Source organism: Penicillium solitum, assembly GCF_028829755.1.
Source record: "Penicillium solitum strain IBT 25940 chromosome Unknown utg000005l_segment0_segment0, whole genome shotgun sequence".
Lineage (NCBI taxonomy): Eukaryota > Fungi > Ascomycota > Eurotiomycetes > Eurotiales > Aspergillaceae > Penicillium > Penicillium solitum.
This window is the reverse complement of record NW_027072125.1, coordinates 476,172-492,685: the sequence shown is the minus strand read 5'-3', so window position 1 is coordinate 492,685 and position 16,514 is coordinate 476,172. Positions and strand designations below refer to the sequence as shown.

At 49.4% G+C, this 16,514-nt stretch overlaps 6 protein-coding genes across 6 annotated transcripts; 3 read left to right on the top strand and 3 right to left on the bottom strand.

The window, feature by feature from the left end:
* Nucleotides 1-1,595: 1,595 nt before the first annotated feature.
* N7455_007779 (class I SAM-dependent methyltransferase) lies at nucleotides 1,596-3,064 on the top strand (the record flags this gene model as incomplete). The annotated part of the gene is made up of 8 exons (XM_040960263.2): nucleotides 1,596-1,600; nucleotides 1,662-1,782; nucleotides 1,833-1,994; nucleotides 2,050-2,115; nucleotides 2,301-2,422; nucleotides 2,518-2,756; nucleotides 2,810-2,987; nucleotides 3,037-3,064. 8 exons carry the CDS (start codon nucleotides 1,596-1,598, stop codon nucleotides 3,062-3,064), a joined length of 921 nt encoding a protein of 306 aa, XP_040809340.2.
* A 2,120-nt stretch (nucleotides 3,065-5,184) lies between these two features.
* Nucleotides 5,185-6,375, top strand: N7455_007778 (KRR1 small subunit processome component; the record flags this gene model as incomplete). The annotated part of the gene is made up of 2 exons (XM_040960235.2): nucleotides 5,185-5,244; nucleotides 5,317-6,375. The coding sequence occupies 2 exons, from the start codon at nucleotides 5,185-5,187 to the stop codon at nucleotides 6,373-6,375; spliced, it is 1,119 nt and encodes a 372-aa protein (XP_040809299.2).
* A 411-nt stretch (nucleotides 6,376-6,786) lies between these two features.
* Nucleotides 6,787-8,677, bottom strand: N7455_007777 (putative autophagy protein (Atg22); the record flags this gene model as incomplete). The annotated part of the gene is made up of 6 exons (XM_040960208.2): nucleotides 6,787-7,158; nucleotides 7,217-7,378; nucleotides 7,434-7,558; nucleotides 7,620-8,375; nucleotides 8,444-8,478; nucleotides 8,532-8,677. The coding sequence occupies 6 exons, from the start codon at nucleotides 8,675-8,677 to the stop codon at nucleotides 6,787-6,789; spliced, it is 1,596 nt and encodes a 531-aa protein (XP_040809287.2).
* Nucleotides 8,678-9,500: 823 nt separating this feature from the next.
* On the bottom strand, nucleotides 9,501-10,078 carry N7455_007776 (uncharacterized protein; the record flags this gene model as incomplete). Its single annotated transcript, XM_040960256.2, has 3 exons — nucleotides 9,501-9,736; nucleotides 9,790-9,868; nucleotides 9,938-10,078. The coding sequence occupies 3 exons, from the start codon at nucleotides 10,076-10,078 to the stop codon at nucleotides 9,501-9,503; spliced, it is 456 nt and encodes a 151-aa protein (XP_040809305.2).
* A 307-nt stretch (nucleotides 10,079-10,385) lies between these two features.
* Nucleotides 10,386-12,002, bottom strand: N7455_007775 (uncharacterized protein; the record flags this gene model as incomplete). The annotated part of the gene is made up of 1 exon (XM_040960232.2): nucleotides 10,386-12,002. One exon carries the CDS (start codon nucleotides 12,000-12,002, stop codon nucleotides 10,386-10,388), a length of 1,617 nt encoding a protein of 538 aa, XP_040809319.2.
* Nucleotides 12,003-13,691: 1,689 nt separating this feature from the next.
* On the top strand, nucleotides 13,692-15,227 carry bgt2 (GPI-anchored beta-1,3-endoglucanase EglC; the record flags this gene model as incomplete). The annotated part of the gene is made up of 1 exon (XM_040960273.2): nucleotides 13,692-15,227. One exon carries the CDS (start codon nucleotides 13,692-13,694, stop codon nucleotides 15,225-15,227), a length of 1,536 nt encoding a protein of 511 aa, XP_040809339.2.
* Nucleotides 15,228-16,514: the final 1,287 nt, after the last annotated feature.

Below are 16,514 nucleotides of genomic sequence, written 5' to 3'. Positions count from 1 at the left end.
ACGAGGAAGTCGCTGATCCTGCCCGTCGAACCCCACTCAAGTTGAGGGGCCATTGGAGCCATTTTGGTCGTGAGACCGGGACTGAACAAGCCACTTGGCACCCACAGTACTGCACATTGGCCCGAGGACACGGCCTTACTCCGCAGCGTGGGCGAGAGGGTGTTGGAAATTTGTCGCCAAGCTGTTTCGTCCAACGTTGGTTAGTTTTTGGTTTCATTTCTTCATTAAAGTGACAGCGGGAACCGGCGGTGATCATGTGTCATGTCTTTGGAATCGGCAATGTAGGGCTCACTCAATTGGCCTGTACAACGCAAGGGTTGGTGTGAATTCCAACCCCACAGGTTTTTTTTTTCCCTTTTCTTCTCGGTCTGCTCTATCGTGGTCAATTCCTCAATTCGACTTTTCTCCGTATGGTGTCTCATGACGCACAACGGCTGCGTTGTCATCGTTTCAACCTCATGGCGAGATGTTGCTCAATTTGATTCAATTGATGGGTGGGTTTGTTTTCTTCCATTCTTCACCAAGTCCTTGTTACATTGTTGTTCGCTGGTGAAATCCTAGAAACTTGTGGAGTCATGGTGAGCTGCCCGAGTAAGATGCGATTCAATTTTCTGTAGACCTGCCATTTAACCGCTGATGACAGTCGCGGAATTACCTACCATGTTTAGCTTTGCGACGATACTTGATGGGGGCATCGAGATCCCCAGTCAGATTAAGCGGCGTGGCCGGATTTGTACTCGATCCACATCGTCGGGCGCCCTTAGACCCTCGAGGAAAGTAGGTACTATGCGAGACGGCGAACTGTGCATTAGTTGACGGCACTGCCGCCTAGTGTCAAGGTTCGTTAGCTTGGCTTTAAGCAGCAGACCCGAGTCAAATCTATTCTGATACTTACCCATTCTGGTGTCAATCGCCCGGGATTATTCGTGAACCACTCTTTGGCCACTCAACCGACCCGCATTTTTTTCTTTCGTCAAGCCTTGGTTGACGTGCCAGGGTCATCCAGTAGCAACAAGAGCCTCCTACGCAGAGCGTCTCAGGCCATCTTTAGTAGTTCCGCTAGCAAGGATGTGAGGGACCGTTTCGGGGTTGGCCCCAAAGGAACCACATGAACGATCCGGAGGGAAGCTAGGAGTCCGCATTGATCGTATTTGGTTACTACCCACGCAGGCCCCATCCGTGCTAAATATTCGACCGTTAAACACCCCGTGTCTTCACAAATCAAGTCGTGCATCTGGTGTGATCTTTAAAAGAGGTAATTCGATTGGGTGGACCGCTTGGCCTTCCCTGTTCGTACATTTTGGTACGTATAATTGGAAGCCCCTCCATACAGCCTTCGCGAGCAGACGCCCAAGGGTGAGTGATCCTCGCGCGAGCCGCCATCCTCTCCGTGGGTACCGCCGACGTCTTCAAGCGGCACCCGATCTCTCCCATGAAACTCCCAGCACATCAAATTTCACTCCTTTTTCGGATATTGTGATTTGAAGCAAGATCTTGCACTCGGAGAATTCAACCCCGCCTTGGCCAGACAAATCAGGATATACCAACTCGGATTTTCCTCTTCGTCCACAACACCACTTGATTCAGGAGTGACAATGGCGTATGCTAGTTCTCCCCGTTGTTCTTTCGGACCAAGGGCAACTGACGTTGATGGCCGCCAGGAGTCCCGATTCACAAACGATAGAATTAGACCGTGAATATCTCAATACGATCACAGTTCAGGGCCGTGAGTATCAGAAATATTCGATCGATCATCGTACGTACTTCGGACCGGTCGATGAGGTAAGACGTTCAGGTTTTCATCGTTGTCTTCTCGCTGACGGCTGAAGCAGGAAGAAGCACAACAACTCGAAGACCAGCAACAACTTTTTCACAGAATTTTCGATAATCGTCTGATCTTCCCACCAATCCGTCGACTGAAAAGAGTTCTGGACTGTGGGCATGGATCCGCATCCTGGGCCGTCGATGTTGCTGAGCAAAACCCTGATTGCGAAGTGAGATGTCCCTTTGATTGCGCCCGACAACATCCTAACATTTGGTGGTCTATAGGTTATCGGCGTAGACATTGCCCCTCACATGAGTCCAGACGACATGCCTGACAATTTATGGCTCCAGGTAAGTCCACTTGTCTCACATCTCACCACCGAGGACGGTGTGGTTTACACCATGAGAGGGTTGTAACATTGCCTCTTACCCATGCCTTGTGCTTCGTGGCCTCTGTGTGATCCGTCAATCTTGAACAACAGTTCTGTTTAGGTGTGTACCCTCCTGAAAAACAGTCGCTAACTTGTGCCGAATAGGTCGATGACTTGAACCGCCGTTTCACCTTTCCTGCAAACCATTTCGATCTTGTCCATTCTAGACTCCTTGCGACCGGCATTAATCGATCCCGATGGCCATCCTATCTTCGTGACATAGTCAGGTGCGAGTTCTCCAGAGCTGGTTGACCTTGCCGTCACTCCAAAAGGCAAGAGTCCTCCAACCGAAACCCAAGGGCTAACACCAGCGGTTGTCAAGGGTCCTCAAGCCAGGGGGTTGGATCCAGATGGTGGAAATATACTTCAATGTTCAATCTGACAACGGCTCAATCACTGACGAGCATGCCTTGAGAAGATGGAGCACACAATATCTGCGTGCTCTGGAGGATAGGAAAGATCTTCGGATCGGATCGAAGCTGAGAACTCTCATGACCGAGGCGGGGTTTGTCGAGGTGGATACGAAGATGATTCCTCTTCCTCTATCTGCGTGGTCGACTGGTTGGTATTTGGCTGCCCAAGATGAACAAACGAGACTGATTGATTCAATGCAGACCAGCGGATGCGAGACATCGGCCGACACAGTTGTGCAAACATGCAGCAACTTCTCCGCTCCCTCGCACTATACCCATTGACTCAACGTCTGCATATGGCTCCGGATACTTTCAATGCTTTGGTGGACCAAGCGCAGCAAGAGGCAGCCGACCCCACACTAAAGGCATATTTCCCACTGTAGGTATTCTTCCAATGTGAAATCAAGAGACAGAGTCTAACAGAGCAGATATGTGTGCATTGGCAGAAAGCCATAAAGGCATCGATCTGGGCAAATCGGCAGGTGCGACGGCTCGATAGGGGCAATCTCTTGCAGAAGAAAACAAATAGCTCGTACGATGGGCCCGTTGTCGATGCCGACCCTCCTGCATTCTGCATCCAGCATATTCCGGCATATTGTACAGCTTTTTGTTGTGTTGTTCTTCGCATCCCATTTGCATAAACATATTGCATTAACGGGAAGATGGTTAGTCGAATGAGGTTTTTTTGATTGCACCTGTTCTTTTCAAGGTTCCTTTTGCCGTCTGTAATGGAATAGGGATCCGTGTCCCACCGTCGCTGTATGTTTGCCGAAGCCCAGCGGAGACCTTGGGAGTCCCGGTATGATCCATTGAAAGAGGACTGCATGGTCGCACCGAAAACGAATGGGACACCTCAATGGCGATTGGAATCGGAGAATGCTCGTAGTCGTGCGCATCACGGTTCCCGGAGAAGCCAACAATTCCCACATGCATCAAGTCTTGGCTTTAAAGAGCCTCGTATCCACTCGAGGTCGGTATTGGGTTACTGCCCAACGCGGTGGGAAAGTGAAGGTGCATTGAACGAAGCTCGGGGTCGAGGTATCGCTGTCGCTGCCTAGGGTAAGTTGAACTTTTAGTTGACTGCTTCTAGGCAGAATGGAAGTGAAACGAAACAGGAGAGGACCCGAGAGGGTTTGAGAGCAGGAGGCTTGGGGGTGCAGATTAAGCTGTTGAGATCGTGCCCAGTGCGCGATACCCGACACCGTTGGACCCGATCTGACCTTACCCTTTAGAGAAGGATGTTTCCGACCCCATCATGCTCCAAGATGTAACTGATCAGCGAAGTGACAAAAGACGAAGAACGCAGAGGAAGATGAAACAGGAGGGGACTTACCGAACTGACGGGAGAGTCAGGGAACCACCGAATTTCAGGACCACATGATTTACACCCGTCTCAGGCGGTATATACGCTTTGACTGATCTCAATGTTAATACGAGCTATTAACAATGTCCATACAGGCTTGACAATTTGACAGCTTCGCGCCATTGCCACCATGCCTTCACGCCCTCATGCCTTGGGAACAGACTCTCGTCTCATATCGAGAGTGATGGTCCCAAGCGGAGGCGAGCTCCCTCAAGTCTCAATGAGCTACCACAACGTCTGTTACACATTAAGAAACGTCCTATCTCGTGTCTTACCGGTATTATTTATGCGGCAGGAGCTCTGATAACCAATACACTCTTTACCGTGTTTTCCGTACGGATTTGGTGCCCAATCACAACATCTAAATCACCAACAATTGGGAGTTTACAAGAGCAGAGCTGCATATCGGGATACAACTAACGCTGGGTTCTTGTTGATTTGTTGATTTCCTTCTCCCTTACTCGGGAAGAGGCCATGCCGCCTCTTAGTGTCCGATTAGAGTTCCTCCGGAATGCCCCTGTGTGAGAGCGACGCTAGCTCGACGAGTTGCGGTATTTTGATTGCCGAAAAGACCCACAGGAGCTCGAAATGCCTTAGGTACATACTCTCCTCTTTATGAGTGTGTTGGGGGGCGGCCTTGAGGCGACCATTGGGCACAAATCTACCCGAGAATTGTACCTATCGCGCGCAGTCCTTGTGACTGGTCTCCTCCGGGGGCTTTGAGGCCAAAACAGGGCCAAAACAGCCATGGAGGGGATAATCTAGTCTCAACAGCTTGTGGCTTCGATTGGTCCTGATCATTCATGGAAGATTGGTGCTTAGATCGCCTATACTGGTCTATTTATACACGTGGAAATCGCCGAATGCCTTTCCCATGATCCATCTCCATTTTCATTTGTATTTTCCTGTACGGAGGACTGAGACCAAAGTGCTCCTTTTATATGCCGATAATTATCGGCCCCCAATTTGAACTATTCTTAGCAATTGTTGTACTCCGTACTTCGTACACAGCAGGAATTAGCGTAGAGCCAGCCAAGAGGAAGGAAGATACGCAGGCTTGACCCCGATCTAGATGTGGTGGTTGCCTGATGTATAAGGCACCAGGAACTACCCAATCGGGGAAAGCGGGGAGAAAAAAAGTTGGCGCGGATTTTCATTTGAGCTCCGGAACAGTCGCCAATTCTTTTTCTTGATTCAAGTCACCACCAACAAGATGCCTTCAACACACAATAAGGAAAAGGCCTGGGATACAGATGATATCGATAAGTGGAATGTAAGCCAATACACACCCCTGATGTCTTTTTTTCACTGGTGAATAAACCTTACTGACGGATCCTCGCACCAGATCGAAGAATTCAAACCGGAACACAATGCCGCAGGCAGTTTCGCCGAGGAGTCGTCTTTCATGACACTCTTCCCCAAATACCGTGAACAGTACTTGAAGGAAGCATGGCCGGTGATTACAAGAGCGCTGGAGAAGCAGGGCATCGCCTGCACACTGGATTTGGTTGAGGGTAGCATGACAGTGAAGACAACGCGGAAGACCTACGACCCGGCAGCGATCATCAAATCCCGCGATCTGATCAAGCTGCTCGCAAGAAGCGTACCGGTGACACAAGCGATGAAGATTCTCGAAGACGGCGTGGCATGCGACGTGATCAAGATCCGCAACCAAGTGCGGAACAAAGAGCGATTCGTGAAGCGACGACAGCGCATTCTCGGTCCGAACGGTTCAACCCTCAAAGCGCTCGAGCTGCTCACCGACACATACATTCTGGTTCAGGGTAACACGGTTGCCGTGATGGGTCCGTTCAAGGGACTGAAGGAGGTGCGACGCATTATCGATGACTGCATGGCCAACATCCACCCGATCTATCACATCAAGGAGTTGATGATCAAGCGCGAGCTCGCCAAGGACCCGACGCTGGCGGAAGAGTCCTGGGATCGGTTCCTGCCTAACTTCAAGAAGCGCACGCTGTCCAAGCGCCACGTGCCGTTCAAGGTTACCGACAAGGAGAAGAAGACTTACACACCCTTCCCCCCTGCGCCGGAGAAGAGCAAGGTCGATCTGCAGATCGAGTCTGGAGAGTACTTCCTGTCAAAGGAGGCCAAGGACCGCGTTCACAAGGAGGAGGTTGTCGAGCGACAACGCCTCAAGCGGGACGAGAAGATGCGCGAGCGCGAGAAGGATTTCGTTGCGCCCGAGGAAGTGACACCGGCCGATCTCGAGGAGAAGCAGAAGAAGGACAAGAAGGAGAAGAAAGAAAAGAAGGAGAAGAAGGAAAAGAGCAAGCGGAAACGCGAGGCCGAGGAGGATGTCGACGCCGACGAGGCTGCCGAGCGCAAAGAGAAGAAGAAAAAGAAGAAGAGCAAGTCCAAGGAAGTTTCTTCCGATGCGGAATGATCTGCTCTTTAATTGTGGTATCGGTATCTTGTATCGGAATTGGCGCTTATGGCAGTGCATAGGTCTGGCGTTTAAATGTCTTGTCTCCTGGTTCTCCGTTGCAACGTTGCAACCCGTGTACGCCCCAAGCTGGTGTGTACATTTACAAAAAATATTGTTCAATACCAATAAATGATCTATTCTTCTTCTACTTTACGCACACTATTTTTAAAATGATAGTAAATTTCTTCATTCATCTAATCAATGACAGGCCGTATGCGGTAGAGTTAGAGTTGCGCTTTATGTCATATTTCCCATTGCAGTCGCGACATGTATTTACCAAAGGCATCAGAGTATCTCCATAAGCTGCAGTGTCTCTAGATAGAAACACCAGAAAGAGTCAACCACCATGACATATTTGAAGACAGTAGTTCAGACTGCCGCAGAAGTCTCCTCATCAGAAGACGACGACGACGCACTAGCATCCAACCGACGCAACTTATCCAATAAGAACCTCTCCTGCTCTATCTGGCTCTTCTTTAAATCAACACCCCAGAACAGAATCAAAAAGCTGGCAACACTCAACCCGAACAAGAAGTAGAACGGCGTCGAGACATTGCCCGACGGACTCGCATCGATAATTGCACTTGAGACGAGGGGTCCAATAAAAGACGAGGTTTTGCCAATGATGCTGAAGAGACTGAAGAATAGGAACTCGTGGCCACGGGGTGTGACTTCTGAGATCATGATTTGCGAGTAGCTGTACCAGGGGCAGATGAAAAGGCCGTAGAACGCTTGGTAGACCTATAGGATCGATCTAATTAGATATAACTGCTCATATGGCAGAGTGGGATTGGCATACCCAGACTTCCCATGTATTGTGGAAGCCGAACTTATTGGTCCAGATACCGATCATGCCCCAACCATCAAGTAGGATGATTCCAACGGCGATGGCGTTGAACATTGTTTTGGTTCCGAGCTTGAAGCGTTGCTGGATTGTCCAGAATGCGTATATGCCAACCGCCTAAGAGAGAGATCTGTCAGTTGGTAACAAATTTGCTTAGGAAATTAAAGCTCACCTGTGCAGCAATACCAACAATAAGCAGATATGTCAGTTCCAGTGTGTTATACGCAACTATGCTATTCTGCAAAGTTCCAATAACAGTCACAGTGGTGTTAAGAGAGTCTCCAAGTAAGAAATAACCTATTGCCAGCACCGTTAGTCAATGACCAAGCAATAAACATAGTAGAACACAAAGTCTTACCAATCAGATAGATCAGACTCTGCTTTAAATGCCAGATCTGCTTCATAGCATGCCACAGTTGCCAAATGCCCGCAACAAGAATAGACCGTTTCCCAGGGTCTTGACCGGGACGGCGTTTCTCAAGAACAAACCACGGGATCGAGACAAGCAACCACACACCAGAGACAAAAGCGATCAGCACACTCAGTCCCCAGTTGTTATTGCTCTCACTATCATTGACTTTCAAGCCGAACATGATTCCCACAATGATCGCTAGAATAAAGATCTCCGCGACGGACTGGACATAGAAAGCGACGTTGGCAAGTTTGCTGCGCATCATGGTATCTGCATAGTCGTATTCATCACGAGTGATCGTTCCCGCGACATATGCGTCGGCCTTTTCCTTCAGTTCGAGAGAATTTCGCGCCAAGCCCGGGAACGCAGCAGTCCAGAAAGTGAGTGTAGTCTGATAGGCGATCAAACCAACCATGTACAGACCAACTGCGACATGCCATTTGTCCGAAGTATGGACACCTAACCATCCAAAGCCGATGGCGTAGGCAATGATTGACAACCCGATCAAGATGTTGGGTCGCCAGTAGCCGAAGTCGGCGAAACTGCCAATTATGAGGAATACCACGACTTGGATCGCGAAGGAGATTCCGTTTGAGAGGAGGACGATGCTGTTGACCGTGCGTGGTCTGCCTATGAAGTCGAGTAATCCATCGGAAGGGGCTGCTTGGTAGAGCAAGTTTTGGAAAGCAGTTGGCGCGAAGTCTAGAACGGGTCAGCTTCTGCTTCCACTTGCCCGAATTAGGATCTTTTGAGAGTCCGGATAGACCCACTGAACAGAGACAAGCCATTATTTCCAATGTAATAGCTGCATTCGTGGTGTTTAGTCTGTGCACATGGCCAATTCAACGATCCACGCACGCATAATATGCCCAGATTTCCATCCGGGTGGTGCGGTATCTCTCGTCGAATTGATCTGGTGCAATTGGCTGGTCGATCTTGTTTGGAGGAAGACCATCCACCTCCACAGTGGAGTGGACATCGTCTTTGTGCTGATCCTGGTCCATGTCTGAGGAAGAGAAAAGATGGAAGGACTAGAAAATGAAGGAGAAAAAAAAAAGAAGCGACGGAATAGGACAGGGCAAATGAGCAGCAGGCCTAGCCCCGCGTGTCAAACCTTCAGCGTGAGAGGAACCAGTTGCATTGCAATGAAAGTGCCGATCCCGATAAGCTGGATGTGGTCGGACTGGACTATATCGAGTCGGGTCTAGTCAGTGCTTGACTACTTTATCTCGTCCTATCACATCGTCGAGGTTCTCAGCTTCCGCATTTGGTGTGGTTTTCCTAAGTGGGTGGCTTTGGGAAATAGACACCTAATTTCTAAGGCCAATAGTAGGGCTCGAGGCAATACGATTACGAACTGTCGTGAGAATATTGGTCACTTTGCGTCTCGGCAGCCAGTAGCCAGAAATTCATTAATCGTGAGAGACTAACAGAATCTGGGGGTAGAACCTAGATAATAAAGTGACACCCATTTCCACCTGTTGCTTAGGACCTGGAGCACTCGACTTCCTGGATATGAACATACAAGATCCACTTCATAGTACCACCTCAACGTACAGTCTGCGATTCATGTAGGTCCATCAATGCATATGTATATGTTCAAGAGTCATAATTTCCAACCTAGGGAACTCATAACTGGGAATTTTTAATCCGCAAAGGGAATCAACTCTCTGGCACTACACCGGGCTATAATTTACAACGCGGAAAATTGCAACCAACCAGCTAGGCAACGATTATCAATATTAATCAAACAAAATTCAATAATCTAACATATTTGGGGCACCATTATTTTGAATAATAATAAAAAAAAAAAAAAAAGAATTGCCCTTAGGCACGGTCTTCCTTCGGCCTCAATGTGAGGCTCAGAGTCTCGGAGGGAGACTCCGCAACCGCGCCGCTGTTTTTGGGGCGAAAGGTGAGTGGTTGCTGAAAGTCGAGGGGCTTGTTCCCATCCTTGTTGGATTGGGGAGATCTAGCCATGATTCGGCTTTTGTCGTTGGGGGTGGGAGGGGAAGCCGCGGCGGCAGCGTCGGTGGTGGCAGTGGCAGCAGCAGCGGCGGCACCTAAATATGTTAGCTATGATCAGTTCTTCTCTGACTTTCCCGGCAAAAAATACGTCTCATGCGCTTGTTGAAGCGCCTCTTAGCCTGCCGGCTGACCTTGGCCTTCGTCACGTCCCTTTTGGGGGGCTCGGGCTATAAGGCTCAAGTGTTAGTATAATCTAAGAGATATGTGAATGCAGAAGTAAGGTAGATTAGACTTACGACTTCTATCCCGGCACGGCGCAACTTCCGTGCGAAGTGCGCGGTCTGTGACCGATGATGCTTGCGCCGGGTTGGTCGTTCCTTTGTGGGCGCCACTTCCTTTTCAGCAATGGACTCTTCGGCAGGTTGCTCAGATGCCATGGTGGGAAACTTTTTGTTGATGGAAGAAGAGAAGAGGAAGAGAAGAGGAAGACGCGTTGTCGATAACCGTTTATTTGTCTTCAGTCTAGTTGGGTCGCACCTTCCTAGGACTGCCAGGCACTTTCCTCTTTCTAGTCAATATGCCACAATCGATCACCAGTACTCCAAACTGAGAAGTACAAGCTGCAGCAGCTACTCGCTAATGAATAATTGAACATTCTACCCATGATTTCAAAAATGTTATATAATTCCTCGTATTGAATATGATTGACTGTATTTGACTCACCTACGTACTAAAATAGAACCCTCATGCTTTCTTCACAAAGTCAACCTTCCTGGCCAACCAGCAACCAATTGTCAACCCTTGAATTACATCATACTCATCCCGAGAAAAGACAATGGTCCAGTCTCCCGGAGCTGGTGCATCCAAACCACGTGGACAAGTCAAGACCCAGACGTCATCTCCCAGATATTTCATGGGAGTTGCATTTCCTTGACCCAGATATCCATCAAATGCACCGTATAGCAAACCATCTTCGCCAATGCAATGGAAGGTAGATTCAATCTCGTTACAGTGGTAGACGCCCTGGAGTGTAGTCCCTTTAAGGATTGATTCTTTCGGGACAATGCGCCGAGCACTGAGTATACGGTTATCTCCGACACGATGAATACTCAAGGAATCTCCATCAATCGTCGCGACCGCCGAATCAGACTTCCCATGATTCGGTGTGCTAAGCTTGATAGTATCGGCGGCGCCGTCATAGCTGACGGCCACCTCTCCGTCCCGTGCGCCCTTAGTGATGATAATCGACAGCTGGGTATCTTGGTCAAGAAACGCGCCGACCCAACCCGCATCAGACTGAACGGACAGTGTCACAGGCTTGGGTAGTTCCAAGAGCTCTCGGAAGATATCAACGTTGGGTCCGAATGCGCCGAGGTCACTGTTAAACATAACGACAACGGACAACCGCTCGCGTGGTGCGTGTCGCCGGTGCAGTCGATACCCTCGCAACGCTCCACCATGTCCGATCGTGTTCACGCCCTCGATATCGGTGTGACCTAGCCCATAACGATACCTCGCAGGGGTGCCATCTTTGAATTTCGGGGCAACAATAGCGGTGTGGTACCAGCTTTGCGGATCAGCGTAGCAGCGATCGAGATACTTCTCGTACGCGATCATATCAGTGAGTGAGGCCACCAATCCAGCATCGCCAGACCATTCCATTCTGTTGACAGCCGCTGTGAAGCCGTGCTGCTCGTCACCCTCATACCCGACACATGGCGGTGGGTGGTGTGCAGTGTTCGGACAAAGGAATGCCGTGCTCATACCAGCCGGTTGGAGGATTCGCTCTTCGAGCAATTTGTCAAGAGACTCCCCCGTAGCACGTTCAATCACTCGGGCAAGTACGTGGAAGTTGACATTGCAGTAAGAATATTCCGTTCCCGGCTGGAAATGGAATGACTTGGTTCGGGCAAGCAGTGGACCACAGTCTCTGGCTATCAGGAACTCGTCGTCGGGCTTGGATCCCCACAGTGTGGTCATAGCCCAGTAGTCGCGCATACCGGATTGCATGTCGCATAGCCGATCAAGTGTCAGTTCGCCGTCACGTGTGAGCTCCGGGCTTAGTATTTCCGTGAGATGATCTGACAGCTGTTTCCGGACATCACCCTTTGCAGCTAGTGTTGGGGTTGGGTTGCGCTCCAGGTCAATCAGTAGTGCACACACAAACTGTTTGGTAATTGAACAGATGGGTAGCTGCGTTTGAGACGTCATGGGGATTCGTTGGTCCAGGTCTGCGAATCCCCAGACACGTTGGCCGATGACCTCGCCATCTTTGACGACGGCGATGGCACCTCCTGGGCCTCGAGAGCGGAGCGCAGCTTTGTTCAAGATCTCTTGAACCTTTTCCTTTGTGATTATCATACTTTCAGATTAATGTAGGGAACAGGAACTAAGGACACATCTCGATGTTCCATCTGTGGACAATTACCCCACCTTCCAGTTGGTTATCGCAGATAGGACAAGCTACTAAATATAGCACAGTGAAAAATATATAGAGCCTAATTATTCTAATGTTGTATTTAACAAATGTTGATGAAGTACAAATTGGTGTTGGGCTACCAGTCAGTCGATTCAATATGAGACTATAATGTGAGTTTGGACCTCGGGAGTGATGATAGGGGGGTAGCCTAAAAGGCTTGTGTTGGGCACTTAAACATGGACAGTAAGGCCCCTTTATCTAAAATAATATAACCCATCCATTTCAGAAGGTGGGAAAAAATATCTAGACAGAGTCGACCCATTTAGAATGATCATCACACCATGCTACTTTCCAATATTAAGTATTACTATTAGTACTACGGAGTATTATAGTCACGGATCGCTCAAGCCTCTGAATCATGTGGTTTCGCAAAATTTAGCCATGAAGGATAATAATAACTATTCACTACTAGGTATTTTCCCATTAGCAGCCTTCCACCTCTAAGATATCATCACACTCAAAGTTCGACAAGATCGATAATACCGAAGTCGTCGGGTAAGACATTAAGCTACGCTGACTAAAACACAAAGTGTGTGCGGAAACCACAAAATTATAATATATTTATCTTGAGAGTACTGGGTATGATTAGTCAATATCGACTTGGCCAAGGGTACTCCCGTAGCCCGAACTATGATACATATTAATTAGCGTGATTGGATGGAATTATAATATAGAGTAAGGAGGTATCTGCATGTGCTGGAATGATACTCCGTAATTACACAAATCTATTTAAATGCCATTGTTTGACATCTACACCCGACAAGGGCACAGAGTACGGAGTCCACCGTAGATTACGACGTCACGATGCTCCCCTACCGGCCGATCATTGATCTATCAAGGGTTGAGCTTAAAAGGGGTTGGTTAATAATAGACCACCAGGGCAGTGTTGTATAGGGGAGATTAGTAAACCCCTGATGGAACCCTTGAGATGAGCTCGGTCATGCAATGCCACCGATTCTCCACTAGGGTGTCTCTGTCATATTCCTCTAGTGCTTAGGGTTTACTCCCTACGGAGTACCCGAAGGTTGTCTCCGACCCACCATATTGAATACATATCAATTGTAACAAATGAAAAGGGTGTGAATTTTATTCAGGTTCAAAATGTGAATGGTCGGGGTAACGCTTCACTCCCAAACCCGGATGGAAGTATCCGGGGAGATCGGGCAAAATCATCGAATGCAGCCTCGGGATCCATGGATTTACCAGGACCCACAGCTCATGCATATTTTTGGAATCAATCAATTTTCAGCTCAACCAATCGGAGGGTTTAAAACAGGGTTAAAGTGGACAAGCAAACGTGTTCTGACCCACAGAATCCACAAAACTACACTGTGGCGGAATCTAGACTGAATTTTCATGGCTAGAACCAACCTTGCTTTTGTTCTTTAGAAGACTTTAGAGGGCTACTTCTCTTCCGTTTGCATTTCTCACTTCCACTTTCACTTTCACCTTTATTCTTCATCTTTTCTTTTCGAATTTTCCCTGGCTACACTCTTTTATTCCAGGTTCCCTTTTTCATCTCAATCTCATTCTCATTGACTATCAACACTCGTTAAAAAAAAACCCTCAAAATGCGTTCCGCTCAATTCCTTGCCCTCGCGATGGCCGTCGCTACCTCCGAGGCCGTCTCTCAGGGTTTCAACTACGGTGCTCTCAAGGTTGATGGCAGCCTCAAGACCCAATCCGACTTCGAGACCGAGTTTGCTACTGCTAAGAACCTCGTTGGAACCGACAATGCCTTCACCAGTGCTCGTCTGTACACCATGATCCAGGGTGGCACTACCAACGGCCCCATTGAGGCCATCCCCGCCGCTATCAAGGAGAAGACCACTCTTCTCCTCGGTCTCTGGGCTTCCGGTGGTGACATGAGCAACGAGATTGCTGCCCTCACAACCGCCATCTCCACCTACGGCGATGCCTTCACAGACCTGGTCGTCGGTATCTCCGTCGGCAGTGAGGATCTTTACCGTAACTCCGTCACTGGTGTCAAGGCCAACGCCGGTCTCGGTGTCGAACCCACCGAGCTTGCCGACTACATCAACCAGGTCCGCTCCGCCATCTCCGGTACTTCCCTGAGCGGCGCCCCCATCGGCCACGTCGACACCTGGAACTCATGGACCAACGGCTCCAACTCTGCCGTCATCGAGGCCGTCGATTGGCTCGGTTTCGATGGATACCCCTACTACGAGAACACCGACCCCAACTCCATCGATGACGCCAAGGCCCTCTTCAACAAGGGCGTTGCGAATACCAAGGCTGTCGCTGCCGGTAAGGAGGTTTGGATCACCGAGACTGGCTGGCCTACTACCGGCGCCACCGAGAACCAGGCTGTCGCCAACGTCGCCAACGCCAAGCAGTACTGGGACGAAGTTGCTTGCCCTCTGTTGGGCGTCACCAACACCTGGTGGTACATCCTCGAGGATGCCGGTACTACCGCCCCCAGCTTCGGTGTCACTGGTTCATCCACCGACACCACCCCTCTGTACGACCTGAGCTGCAAGGCCTCTACATCTTCCAGCTCTGCCGCCTCTTCCTCTAGCACCTCGGGTGCCGGTTTCGCCGAGAAGTCTGGTGTCGCCTCCGGCGCTTCTGCCTCCGCCACCGGTTCCGCCTCCGGCTCTGATGCCTCTGGTTCCAGCTCCAGCTCCGGCTCTGGCTCTGGCTCGGGCTCTGGCTCTGGCTCTGGCTCCTCCTCCGGCTCTGGCTCCTCCGGCTCTGGCCCCTCCTCCGGCTCTGGCTCCTCCAGCTCTGGTGTCTCCGGCTCCGGCTCTGGTGCCTCTGGCTCCTCCTCTGCCGGTGCTTCCTCCCCATCTGTGACCCCCGGTGTCCGCCCCTCCACCAAGCCCAAGTCTAAGAGCGCTTCTGCCTCAGCCTCCGCTTCCGGATTCGCCTCTAGCACTGCCTCTGGATCCTCCGCTACCGCCACTGCTGGAAGCAAGGGCTCCGGATCTTCTTCCTCTGGCTCCGGTTCCGGCTCCGGCTCCGGCTCCTCTTCCTCCGACTCTGCCTCTGCCTCCCCCACCCTTTCCTCCAGCTCTGCCACCCGTGTCGCCGGCTCTGCTGCCGGTGCCCTGGTAGTTGCTCTCGCCCTTGCTTTCACTTTCTAAGCATGTTATTTCCCCTGGGCGATTTGGAGTGATTGGTTGGATGATACTCACTCATTGGTCTGTCGTTTGATGGTCGGTGATGGGCTGGTTTTTATGTAATATTTTCTTACTTTTGTTTACCTACTTTTATCACTGTTAAAAATTATACTCATATAAGTTATCACATGGTTTCCTTGTACGTTATATCAAAAGTAAAACTTCTAAGTCTATCTCGCAATATGATTAGGTCTGGTAGTCTTTGTTTCATTCGCTTAGTGATTAGACGTTCAAGTTCTCCTTGTGCATGACATGAGAGTTGAAAATGGATGAAGTTAGGCTATTGATGACCGTGCAGTTATGTTGTATTCTTTTAACCAGCCTCTGGTTAGTATCAATACAATTTACGCTACCAGCAAGCCCATTCTCAAGTACAACAATCTATTCACTAGCCAGGTGCCCATCTAGTGGGTGGTCTACGCCATAGCTTTATATTCGTGGGAATGTTGATTTTTCATGATTGTGAAGCTTCTTGCCTCTTTACCTCTCCCTATATCTCATATTGTAACCATGCACTTCGATGTGGCCATCTTTGTGGGTCTCTCTCAGAAACTCCATTAGCTTCTCACTCACGAAATCCACCATGCGATAGGAAGCAAATACTCCTAAACCGCTGCCACGCCGATCACCAGCGTCCTGGTCCGGGCAATGTGATCAATGGTTTGGCATAACACAGTTATTTAATGCTTCTTACCCCGCACTTCACAAGTCTGCAACATTCAGTCCAGCCGTACCACCTTGTCCCTTGGCTTCCGTAAGTCGAATAGCAAGGCCAGGTGGCATACCATGCAAGTTGTGTTAGATCTGAGCTCTTCCGCTACTATAGAACTAGCGACTCAGAATCCAGATGAGCTGCTATAAAAGTACAAGGGGGTACTCATGCTTCGATACCTCATTGCTACCCGAGTGTGTATCTCGCTTTCTGGGCGAAGGTGTATAAACAGGAAGGATAAACAACCGGAGTATGGAGATTCAGGTATCCAATGGAGTCCTTTCCAGCAATTTGGTGAACCTTGAGGCTATTTCAACCGGAGCTATTCACACTCCGACGCATCAAATAAAGGGCGTACAGGGCCTGGATTCCCTATCAGAAACGATATGATAGATGTGAAAAAGTGAAGGTTGGGATGGCTTGCTGGTACCGGAAATGAGGCACAGCAACTACCAGGTTGGCTGAGAAGGATAGATTTTACTATATAAATAGGGGTGGAATTCCAGGTAGAAATGGAAGAAGTTTGTAGGAGGGAAATG